Source organism: Ovis canadensis, chromosome 23, assembly GCF_042477335.2.
Source record: "Ovis canadensis isolate MfBH-ARS-UI-01 breed Bighorn chromosome 23, ARS-UI_OviCan_v2, whole genome shotgun sequence".
NCBI lineage: Eukaryota > Metazoa > Chordata > Mammalia > Artiodactyla > Bovidae > Ovis > Ovis canadensis.
The window spans coordinates 44,130,803-44,144,305 of NC_091267.1; the positions used below are offsets into that span (position 1 = coordinate 44,130,803).

A 13,503-nucleotide genomic window follows, 5' to 3' on the forward strand; every position below is an offset into this window, starting at 1 on the left:
TGAAAAGTTGTAGAAACTGGAACATTTTGAAATGTCTGATCACATCTGTTACTAATAAAGGAATGGGAAAATAGGCATTCATGCAGTGGTGGAAACTGGCATAAACTTCTTGGAAAGTAACATGGAAACACCTATTAAATTTAACATGTGAATATCCTTTGACCCAGAAGTCCCACTTCTAGAAATCAAGTCCGCAAAATAAATGGGTACATGATGACAGAGAATGCTAACTATTTATAATAAACAAATGAAAATATTTTAAATGTCTATCAGTGGATAACAGAATTATAGCACAAAAGTATGTAACCAGCACAGGAAAATGTCCATATACACTGTTTCACAAGTTGTAAAACAGTACTTTTAGGATGACCCCATTATAGTGGTTAAGAGTACAGAGAAACATCAAATTTCTTGATATGTATCTGGGGTTCTCCACTTACTAACTACAGAACTCTGGAAAAGTCATCTTCCTTATACCTGAATTTTTTCATTTAAAGAAAATAATAGTAGAGGAGTTAACAAGAAGATAATACATTCTAAGTCCTTGATAAAGGTAAACTATAGTTATTAATATGCAATTGTGTGTGTGTGTGTGTATATATATATATATATATATATATATATGTATTTGATCGTAGGTGTGGAATTGCCAATACCTGTTAGATTTTCATCTATGAAAATGGCAAGTTGATAGGGTTTAACCTAATATAGGCATGGATATTTCTAGAAAGGGTAACCCAGGAAACATAAAGAGTTGTTTTTAATACTTTTATATCATTTTGACATTTTTCAACGTGATCAGAGTTAACATTCCTTCTCCCAAATAAAAAGCAATTTACTCTAGCAGACACAGGAGACCTCTTTCTTACCCCCTCAATCAATAATCTACCTTTTGATTATACTCTTCTAGAAATTGTGTCCTCTTCATTTCATAAGAAACTTGTAGGTACTGGAACGGATCTTAAGAGATTACATATGTAAGTAAACTCATACTAGTTTAAACAATGGAAGAAAGTTACCACTGAAATCTGTCTAATATTATATTCCAAAGAGCTTTGGTTTTAATAATTCTATATAACTATCCTTATATAAAGGTGGGTGGGAATTGAGAAGAAAAGTTAAGAAATGAAAACAAAATAACATTTTCTGACAGGTACAAAGAAATCTGTGGGCACTCTGTGTTCGAGATCACAGGCCTAGTGCTTTGAAAGCCCTAGCCTGCTCCGTGTTGAAATGATTCTTTTATTTTAAATTTATTTATTTATTTGGCTATGCCAGGTCTTAGTTGTGGCATGTGGGATTTAGTCCCCTGACCAGAGACTGAACCCAAGCCCCCTGCACTGGAAGCTTGGAATCTTAGCTACTGGACTACCAAGGAAATCCCTGAAATGATTCTTGGAAAAGTAATAATTAGGAGAATTAGTAATAAAATCCAGAAATTCTCTAACCATCTTCTCTGAAGAAGACAAAGAATGGAACCCATCTCACTCTGCCTCCTGATGTTTCCTCTTATGTGACAGACACACAAAACCACCATAGTTCCATTTGTTCTTGGATAGAACACTTTCTGGTACCATCATTACCTTTCCAGGATGTCCCACCTTTCCCAGACCTCATTTGTGGCTATGAGCAGGAAGTTGCTGCTGAGTCCTTGTTTTAAAAAACAGGTACATCATTACCTGGCACTTAACTAGCTAATTTTCATTTCCTTGAAGGGGCATACCAGCAAGGAACGGAAATAATGGGAAGGGGACAGGAAATACTGTTGTTAGGATTAGCATGGAGGGAAAAAAATGGCTACCTACCACACAGATTTCTTCAGAAACTCGGAGATAGCTCTTGGACTCCACTAAGCTATTCTTTTATTGAATAGGTGCAGGCATCCTAAGACATTGAGGTGTTGTTATTTAGTGTTGCTAAGTCATGTTACTCCTTCCAATCGCATGGACTGTAGCCCACCAGGCTCCTCTGTCTATGGGATTGTCCAGGCAAGAATACTGGAGTAGGTTGCTATTTCTTTCTCCAGGGGATCTTCCCAATCCAGGGATTGAACCTGCCTCTCCTACACAGGCAGGTGGATTCTATACCATTGAGCCACGTGGGAAGCTCAAGACACTGAGGATTTAATATCAAATCACGAGGAAAGGCAAATGTTTGTGCCACTATGGTAAAGTTTTTCTCAGGTATATTCAAATCAGTATAATGCTCAAGTGATTTCAGGCTGTCTATGAAGTGACTATAATATTTTTTACTTTTCATAAGAATGAAAATTTCAAAATAGTAAGCACTTAATATAAATTTATGAAATTAATGCAAATTATTTCTTCTGAGTTATCTCAAGCCTTGTCACATACTTATTATGTAACAGCTCTAGAACATTCTTTTCAAAACAAGGCATTTTATCACTTGTTACATTGCTTCAACCCTGCTTCATAGTACGCTGTGATTTTTCTTCAAACAATTTTAGTTTCTTTTCTTAAAAAAGCTTTATTTCCCACTTGATTTTTAAAATTTTATACCAGGTGCCCAAAAAATAAACAGGTGAATTTTCAAGCCTTAAGATATCTTTACTTAAAACAGCTCGGGCCCTAATAATGTACGTTGCCCTTCAGAGGACTAGGCTTCTAGCAGAGTAGGGCCACTCTATGTTAAGGGCAACCAGATACAGGCTAAAATAAAAGAAAACATACAGGAAAGATTCTTAAAGCACCTTTGTTTCCTTTATACCATCATTATTTATTTCTTTACCCTGAGTTTTTTCATTGCTGTTTGCCCATAGTCTTCTGAAAATCCCCTTCCCTCTCCATACCCTGTTCCCCCTCAAATCAAAGTACTCTAATACTTTAAACATCCAATTGGAGCTAAAGAGAAAGGCAGGTTGCTACAATAGATACTATCACAAGATTCTCAAATTCTGTAAAAAAAGTTCTAATAATATCTACAGCAAACTGTTACAAAACACTATTTGAGGTACAGGATTTTTTCAAAAGTTCATCTCTAAATACACATAAAAATTAATACAACTTTCTCAGAAATCACACTTCTATAAACTATGGCATGAAATATTCTTGCCAATGGAATTCAATACCCTATTTCTCTTTCTCTTTTAACTTTTTTACTTACTGTCATATTCCTAATGCTTAGAACAATTCCTGGCATATAAGCAGGCAAATATAGACTCCAATATTTCTTTTTTAAAAAATTTATTCGTTTTTAATTGAAGCACAACTGCTTTATGGTATTGTCAACATACTATTCTAAAATGGTCCTTTCTCATCTTTTTTCCCCTATACATCTACTCACAAAATACTACAATGGGATGATTTCTATTATTAATGTTACAGAGAGGCCATTAACCAATAAATGGCTAAGCATATAGATTTACAGTTCTGCTGTAGAATCATTTTATAGATTCTGTCCAAATAAAATTTGCTTGGCTAATAATATTTAAAGAATCCTTGGTTTAATAATAGTTACAAGTCTGCTTAAATGATATGCCTTATTTTGAAGGTATACACACTTAAAAAGTGCAATAAAGAAGAAATGAATTTTAGGGATGTACCTTTAATAGCTGGGAGAAATAGCAAAACTGTTAACATTTTCTGACATTCATTTCTGAATTAAAATTCAACTGTGGAAAAAAAATATATTTGTCTAAAAGCAATTCTGATTCAATAAGATTTGTATTTATTACTAAGTAAAGTTTCAAAAAAGTCCCTTTTCTTCCCCTAAAATCTTCACAATTTTACAGGGCAGTAGTCTAGCCAGTTTCTAGACAGAAAGAGTATACACTTATCTATGTGGCAATAATTTCTTTGCTTTGTTTAGCAAACAAACACTCTTTAAAGAAACACATACTAGGCATATAAATTCTATAAGCACCATGTAGTTGATCTGACACTGTAACCACTTAATCTTAAAAGGAATACCAGCATTTTCAAGCCAATGTGTTATAAGGTCAAACAAAATCTATCTTTATTTTCAACAAAATAAATACTGTTATGATGGCTGGATCATTAGTAAGTTAGGTAAACTATTTGAAATTATTGCTAATTGACAAATCAAGGAAGAAGTCAAAAAGGAAATCAAAATATGCATAGAAACAAATGAAAATGAAAACACAACAACCCAAAACCTATGGGATTCAGTAAAAGCAGTGCTAAGGGGAAGGTTCATAGCAATACAAGCTTACCTCAAGAAACAAGAGAAAAATCAAATAAATAACCTAACTTTACACTTAAAGTAACTAGGAAAAGAAGAAATGAAGAACCCCAGGGTTAGTAGAAGGAAAGAAATCATAAAAATTAGAGCAGAAATAAATGAAAAAGAAATAAAGGAGACTAAAGCAAAAATCAACGAAACTGAAAACTGGTTCTTTGAGAAGATAAATAAAATACGCAAACCACTAGCCATACTCATCAAGAAAAAAAGGGAGAAGAATAAAATAAACAGATTTAGAAATGAAAATGGAGAAATCACAACTGACAACACAGAAATACAAAGGATCATAAGCAACTATATGCCACTAGAACGGACAATTTGGAAGAAATGGATGAATTCTTAGAAAAGTATAACCTTCCAAAACTGAACCAGGAAGAAATAGAAAATCTTAACAGACCTAACACAAGCATGGAAATTCAAACTGTAATCAAAAATCTTTCAACAAACAAAAGCCCAGGACCAGATGGCTTCACAGGTAAATTAGACCAAAAATTTAAAGAGCTAACACCTATCCTACTCAAACTCTTTGAGTAAATTGCAGAGGAAGATAAATGCCCAAACTCATTCTATGAGGCCACCATCACCCTAATACCAAAACCTGACAAAGATGCCACAAAAAGAGAAAACTACAGGCCAATATCACTGATGAACATAGATGCAAAAATCCTCAACAAAATTCTAGTAAACAGAATCTAACAACACATTAAAAAGATCATACATCATGATCAAGTGGGCTTAATCCCAGGGATGCAAGGATTCTTCAAGATTTGCAAAGCAATCAATGTGATATATACACCATATTAACAAATTGAAAGATAAAACCCATATGAATACTTCAATAGATGCAGAGAAAGCCTTTGACAAAATTCAACATCCATTTATGATAAAAACTCTCCAGAAAGCAGGAATAGAAGGAACATACTTCAACATAATAAAAGTCATATATGATAAATCCACAGCAAACATTACCCTCAATGGTGAAAATTTGAAAGCATTTCCCCTAAAATCAGGAACAAGACAAGGATGCCCACTCTCACCACTACTATTCAACATAGTTTTGGTAGTTTTAGCCATAGCAATCAGAGAAGAAAAAGAAATGAAAGGAATCCAGATTGGAAAAGAAGTAAAACTCTCATTGTTTGCAGATGACATGATCCTCTACATAGAAAACCCTAAAGACAACACCAGAAAATTACTAGAGCTAATCAATGAATATAGTAAAGTTGCAGGATATAAAATTAATACAAAGAAATGCCTTGCATTCCTATACACTAACAATGAGAAACCAGAAAGCAAAATTAAGGAAGCAATCCCACTCACCATTGAGATGAAAAGAATAAAATACTTAGGAATAAATCTACTGAAATAAACAAAAGACCTATATATAGAAAACTATAAAATACTGATGAAAGAAATCAAAGATGACACAAATTGATGCAGAAATATACCATGTTCACGGATCAGAAGAATCAATTTAGTGAAAATGAGTATACTACCCAAAGCAATCTACAGATTCAATGCAATCCCTATCAAGCTCCCAACGCTATTTTTCAGAGAACTAGGACAAATAATTTCACAATTTGTATGGAAATACAAAAAACCTCGAATAGCCAAAGCAATCTTGAGAAAGAAGAATGGAACTAGAGGAATTAGCCTGCCTGACTTCAGGCTCTACTACAAAGCTATGATCATCAAGACAGTATGGTTCTGGCACAAAGACAGAAATAAAGATCAATGGAACAAAACAGAAAGCCCAGAGATAAATCCACGCACCTATGGATACCTTATCTGTGACAAAGGAGGCAAGAATATACAATGGAGAAAAGACAATCTCTTTAGGAAGTGGTGCTGGGAAAACTGGTCAACCACCTGTAAAAGAATGAAACTAGAACACTTTCTAACACCATACACAAAAATAAACTCAAAATGGATTAGAGATCGAAACCTAAGACCAGAAACTATAAAACTCCTAGAGGAAAACACAGGCAAAACACTTTCTGACATAAATTACAGCAAGTACCTCTATGACCCACCTCCCAAAGTAATGGAAATAAAAGCAAAAATAAACAAATGGGACCGAATTAAACCTAAAAGCTTTTGCACAACAAAGGAAACCATAAGCAAGGTGAAAAGACAGCCTTCAGAATGGGAGAAAATAATAGCAAACGAAGCAACTGACAAATAATTAATCTCAAAAATATATGAGCATCTTGTTCAGCTCAATACCAGAAAAATAAATGACCCAATCAAAAAATGGGCGAAAGAACTAAACAGACATTTCTTCAAAGAAGACATCTGTATAGATGGCTAACAAACATATGAAAAGCTACTCAACATTACTCATTATCAGAGAAATGCAAATCAAAACCACAATGAGGAACCATCTCATGCTGGTCAGAACAGCTGCTATCAAAAAGTCTACAAACAATAAATGCTGGAGAGGGTGTGGAGAAAAGGGAACCCTCTTGTACTGTTGTTGGGAATGCAAACTAGTACAGCCACTATGGAGAACAGTGTGGAGATTCCTTTAAAAACTGGAAATAGAACTGCCATACAATCCAGCAATCCCACAGCTGGGCATACACACGAAGGAAACCAGAATTGAAAGAGACACGTGTACCCCAATGTTCATCGCAGCACTGTTTATAATAGCTAGGACATGGAAGCAACCTAGATGTTTATTAGCAGACGAATGGATAAGAAAGCTGTGGTACATATACACAATGGAATATTAGTCAGCTGTTAAAAAGAAAGCATTTGAATGAGTTCTAATGAGGTAGATGAAACTGGAGCCTATTTAACAGAGTGAAGTAGTCAGCAAGAAAAACACCAATACAGAATATTGACACCTATATATGGAATTTAGAAAGATGGCAATGATGACCCTATACGTGGGACAGCAAAAGAGACAGTGATATAAAGAACAGACTTTTGGACTCTGTTTGGAGAAAGCAAGGGTGGGATGATTTGAGAGAATAGCACTGAAACATTTATATTACCATATGTGAAATAGATGATCAGTCCAAGTTTGATGCATGAAACAGGGCACTCAAAGCTGGTGCACTGGGACAACCCAGAGGGATGGGATGGGGAGAGAGAAGGAAGGGGGGTTTGGGATGGGGGACACATGTACACCCATGGCTGATTCATGTCAATGTATGGCAAAAACCACCACAATACTGTAAAGTAATTAGCCTCCAATTAATATAAATAAATAATTTTTTTAAAGTATTGCTAATCCAAAAAAGAGATTCTTTCTAATCCAAGGACCTAAAATTAATGGAGGAAGTAAAAGTTATTCATGACTTAACATTCCAAAGACATCACCTAAGTAATATACATACAAAACACACACATGCAAACATTCTAAATCTTTAAGTGGGTTCTAGATTACTGCATAGGTACCCATACAATCTATATTAATCTAAGAACTAATTTCATACACTTATCTTCTTATATATAATTTCAATGCACAGAAGTAAATTAAGGAGAAATTAAATACTCCAAAGTAGCAAATTTTAACAGTTCCCCTCTCTTAGACACAATAGACTTATGGAATAGTTGGTTCTAAATGATAATTGGTACTTGTTGCTTTTTGCCAGAGTAACACCTGGAGACAGTGGCTGATGCTATTCAACTTTAGCAAGACTTCTAAGAATATTAAATGTAAATCTACATAGAGGATAGTTATATAAATTATACAATTAGAAAGATTTTTGAAGGATAAGAGGGAGTTTGCATAACAGAAAAAAATTCTAAAGGAAGGTCTAAAACAAATTTCTCCAAATGTATTTTTGTTGATTTGTTATCAGCAAAAGTGATAAGCTATGAATGCTGAATGTTCTAAGTTTAATTCTCTGAAATTTATAGTTTTAAAAATTGCCACCACTTTATGCAGTGTTCCAAACTGAAAGCTCTCCTCTTCAGTACTAGAAAAATCTGCATTTGAGCCAAGGATTTACTCCTCAAAGAGCAAGATTCCACCTCACTCCCCTCTGGGATTTTATGCTTATTCCAGCAAATTCAGACCAAACAGGTAACATTTCAGGTTTCCATCTATAAAGAAAGAGACAGACAATAAGTAGACCCTCAATTTTTAGGTACAGAGTAATAAAATATAAATGGTTTAAAATATCAATTTTGTGATATTTGTGAGAATAAAAAATTCAAATTGTTAAAGGGTTTTTAACAATCTGATTCATGCAATTTAAGTGACTGGAAGGGCAAATCAATCAGCAGTTTATGTAAACACTGAAAGAGCATATAGGAGGGTTCTCTCCAGTTTCCCATTTTTCAAAGAAAATTGCCTTTAAAGTTAAAACACCATGAATACAAATCAACACAAAAAAAGAGGTTTTCAGCTAATTTCAAAATAAAGATAGTACTAAAATGTCACCAGCTCATTAAAGAAATGGACATTTTCAATTCAGGTTGGATTACTTAATGTACTGGCTGTTTATAGTTCAGAAAAAGTCTGACAACGATCTAAGTTAAAAATACAGGAATAAAGGGGAAAATATATATGCCTAAATTCTCAAAACTGAAGAAGCACCAAGCAAACAAATACTTCAATATATTTACAGCCAAGTTAGAACATATATCTGTTCTGAAATTTAAAAATTAAATTAAAATTTTAAATTTAATTTAAATTTCCATCAAATAAATAAAAATTAAATAAATTTCCATTTTAATACTGATATAAACTGATTTTTTTTAAAATCACCATTCTGAATATCAACAGTACATTTCATTTCTGCCCCCTGTAACCTACAGACTTTCTCAGATTTAAACATACAATAAATGAAAAGTAGTTTATAATCTTTGATTATTAGAAACCAAGGAACCTTTAATGTTTCTGAGATTTGTGACAAACTCAAACGACACATAAAAATGAAGCTTTGAAAAAATTAATCAAAAAGTAGGGCAGGAACTCAGACATTCCTGTATCTTTCTCAAAGGAGTTATAACATTATAAAGAATAAATATGTGGATGAAGAAATTTACAAATAACTGTTCCTGCCAAAAAGAAAAAAGTATGCTAACGGGGCCATATTTATAGGAATGTGCTTAATGATGAAATAGCATGCCCCACTTTTAATAAAATATTTGCACACATTTATATACAAATAGATCAATAATAAAGGACAGTGGGTCATCCTGTGGTAGAGAAGTTGGAACATAAAAATTTCTATTGGACTAGTTTTACCATATTTTAAAAATATACTAGTATTTGGAACCTCGAGGTCACAAAAAGACAAATACTGTATGATTCATTCCACTTATATGAGGAATCTAAGTAGTCAAATTCACAGAATCAAAGCAGAGTATTGCTTACCAGGGTCTGGGAAAGGGGAAGATGGGGAGTTGTTTAATGGGTATTGAGTTTCAGTTTTGCGAGATGAAAAAGTTCTGGGGGTGTGGGGCCCAGCAACGTGAATATGCTTAACATCACTGATCTGTGCACTTAAAAATGGTTGAGATGGTTAAGAAAAAAGATTCAGCAGCAATACATAAATAATCATAAACAGGTATAAATAGTCTATAAACAGTAGACTGGTCCCACGCACTTATATGCAGCTACTAGTCACATGTGCCTATTAAAATTTACATTAACTTTTTAAAGTTAAAATTTCATTTCCTCAATCACAGTAGCCACAGCCCAACTGCTGAACAGCTGTTGGGTAGCTGTTGACGGCAGCTCAGACTCGGTAAGTGTTCATCACAAGAAGTTCTATTAGATAGCACTGGGTCAGACTCAAATACATACGGGAATCTGTATTTGACACAAAACTGTCTGTGATAAAGGTGGCACAACAAATTGGTGGGGAAAGAATTATTGAGGAAACAGTTGGGACAGTCTGCTCTTCTGGACAACGAGGAGGGAGAAAGGGAGTAAAGCTAACGGCAGATCTCACCTATTATTCCGAGCAAATTCTGAATGAGTCAGAGATTTATACTTTAAAGCTGAAATGATAAGAGGACTAACTTGTAAGTCTAATTATTAAGAAAGGGCTTTCCAAACACAATGGATTTCGAGAAGGACAAAACAAAACGATCGATTTTTTTAAAAATTTAACAAAATACAAACTTTCATATGAATAAAGCCCAGACAAACTGAAAGAAAAGTGAAGAGGGGTGTGGAGTGTTCCATTTTAAAAAATCTATTAAAAAATATAACATGAGGGGTAGAAAATAAATTGAAAGTGTCAATATACCCATGAAAAAATTGCTCAGTTTCACTTGGAATTTAAACACTATTAAAAATTGCACTTCCAATCATCAGATGGAAAAGATAATCCCCAGGGTTAATGACTGTGTGGAAAAACAGGCATGAATGGATGCAAAACTTCATACAAATCATTCAGGGGGCAATTTAAAAATATTTATCAAAAATGAAAAGCAACAAATAATTTATGGGTAAAATGATATTGAATCTAGGATTGTGTTGAAAATAACCAGAGGAGTAAAAATCTTACCTTCTTAGTGCAGATATAAATAAAACAAAATTTGGTATAAAATGATAGTAGTTGCATGGGCATGGTAAGTATGTAGGGGATTCATTATACTACTCTATCTTTGAATATGTTTGAATTTTTCCAAAGTTGTTCCTTTCATGCACTCTTTAACCCAGGAATTTCATTTTTAGGAATTCAGCTTATAGATACACTGAACAAGCACAACAGTGGAAGTACAAGGACACTCTCTGAGGTAATAGAAGCATCCGGAAACAACCTAAATTTCCATTAGAGAATCAGCTGAATAAATTGTTTATCTAAACATGGTGATGTAACATACCTTTAAAAAATATGGAGGTAAATTATATGAGAGAGATTATGGAAAAGGGGAAAAGTATCAAGAGCAGAACAATAGATACAATTTGATTGCATTTGATAGAAACAAAATCAAATGTGAATCTGTGAAGGCACATGAGATACACGTCCATATGCATAATAAATTCTATAAGGATATGTGAGAATCTGAAAGGTGGGTACATCTGGTTGGGCAGGGGATGGGGGACTAGAAATCTGGGAGGAGGAAACTCATCTTTTTCAAACATTTTTATACTATGAGTTTTTTTGCATGAGAACGTATTATTCCATTACATTTTTATTAATAAAAAGAACTAGACTTTTAAAATCTTTCCTCTATAGAGATGACTATCATTCATCAGGAACTGTTAATGTTTTGGGTCAGCTGGGAAGAGCTTGGCCCAGATCACATTTAAGTTTTATAGAGCAGAACAGAGGGAGCCACAGTTTCTCTATTACTGACCCAACTCAGGGCTCTTTCTCACTCTTGTATCTTAGCCCCAATGACCAATCTGAAAATCTAGCATTATAGATTAATTAATCTAGAATAATTGCTCTAAAGATGTAAGTAAGATCCTTCCTTGGTGTTAATCAAATAGTTAATGATATTTATTGAATATATATTAATATGTACCTGGTCCTGTGGATTCAAAGGAAAAGGATTACAGTCTTGCTCAAGAAGTTCATAATCTCTCATAATAAACCAAAGAGAAAATATTCATGTGAGGAGCAGAGAACGGTTACTGCCATGCAAACACATTACATGCAGAGAAAAAGAGAAGTTAGTGTGGGTATGCAGAATCAGGGTCATGGTAGAAAAAAGAGGGTAGACTTGATCTTAACAGATGAGCTGGATTTAGACACCCAGCGAGGAGAAAATTATATTAAACTGCCTGGAAGAATGTACAGGAAAAAACCGAGATAGTGAAACTCAGTATGACCAGTGGTGGGGGACGGGAAGAAGTATAAAACAAGTAGTAAGTTGGAGGAAAGTTCAAGGTGATACATATTTTTAAGAACAAGAAAAAATTAAGATTTTATAAAATAGGCAAAGGAGAGCTTTAACAAGCATTTGGCAGCAACAGTGTGCACGGTAGAGTAAATTATCTGCATTCTCTGCTTCCTTTAGGCCTGCTTTTCTGACATGACAAATAAAAGGACAAACACTGTTTCCATACCTCACTTCCAGACCCGGACTCTAGTGGTCTCTTCTTTCTTGGTCCAATAGCTGCAAGAGCTGTGAGATTAGCATCTCTCTGCTGTATCTGTGCGAGCTCCAACTGTTGTAACTGGAAGACAGAATTAAAAAAAAAAAAATCGGTGTTTACACACAGCCATGCTCAGGGACGGGGGAGCCTGTTGGGCTGCCGTCTATGGGGTTCCTGCGGAGTCGGACACGACTGAAGCAACTTGGCAGCAGCAGCAGCATGCTCAGAGAGGGGAAAGAAACTGACCACTAAGCCCACTTCTCTGTTCTTTCCCAAATACGTGACAGTGCAAAATAAATATCAGATCAAAATAAATAACAGATTTCCCTAACAGCCAAGTGTATATCATATTCTGATTCCTTTCCTCTGATAAACTCCTTAGTCCTGAATCTCTAAACAGAAGAGGCAGAATTTAGGTAAGGAAGAAGTATAGAATAGAACAGAAGAAAGACATCTTAGAGCTTAATCTCTCCTTAAGTTTAAGCACAGATAAGAAATGCCTATCGAGTAAGTTGAACCGTAAATTGGACTGAAAGCGGCCAAACTACAGTCAAACTTTTCAGATTAAAAGTGAATTACAGTTGACCCTTGAACAATGAATGTGGGGTTAGAGGTGCTGACTACCTATGCAGCAGAAAATTTACATAAAACTTATAGGTGGCGTTCCATATACCTTATAACTAACATATAACTAAAATAAGGAATCTGCCTGCGAGCAGGAGACGGGGTTCTAACTCTGGGTCAGGAAGACACTCTGGAGAAGGGAATGGCTCCCCACTCCAGTATTCTTGCCTGGAGAATTCCATGGACAGAGGAGTCTGGCAGGATACAGGCTATGGGGTCGCAAAGAGTTGGACATGACTGAGCAACTAATACACAACACATAATTAAATTTACATACAACTTATAGAGGTTTCTGCATATGTACGTATCCATTAACTCAATGAACTGCAAGTCATGTAGTACTAGGTAGTCAGTGAAAAAAATATACATTTAAGCATAGTTCAAATCTGTGTTGTTCAAAGGTCAACTGTACTTAAAAACAGTTTTATGTGTTATAGGAAATAGTTCGTAAATATATGATTTACAAAGCACTTCCTTAAAATTAATTCATTTAACCCTTACAATCACATTGAAAGGTATATGTTGTTATAACAACATGAAAAGTATACATGTACTTTTTTTTTAAACTAAGGGAGACAGTGAGGCTTTGAAGAGGTTGGGAAAACATCATAAAGGTCACACAAATAATAAGTGATTAAAAA

The 13,503-nt window shown here is 34.5% G+C and overlaps 1 protein-coding gene across 2 annotated transcripts in view; it reads right to left on the bottom strand.

Moving 5' to 3' along the window:
• Positions 1–13,503, bottom strand: part of TAF4B (TATA-box binding protein associated factor 4b) — a 100,579-nt gene that overhangs the window by 11,545 nt on the left and 75,531 nt on the right. Inside the window, exons 14-15 of one of the 2 annotated variants that reach the window (XM_069569213.1) lie at positions 12,209–12,319; positions 7,578–8,277 (exon numbers count right to left, since the gene is read on the bottom strand). In XM_069569213.1, coding sequence (XP_069425314.1) covers positions 8,266–8,277; positions 12,209–12,319 — 123 coding nt within the window. In that variant the 3' untranslated portion in view covers positions 7,578–8,265. Of the gene's footprint in view, positions 1–7,577; positions 8,278–12,208; positions 12,320–13,503 lie in introns of those variants that run through there. The other variant, XM_069569212.1, reaches the window with a different exon arrangement.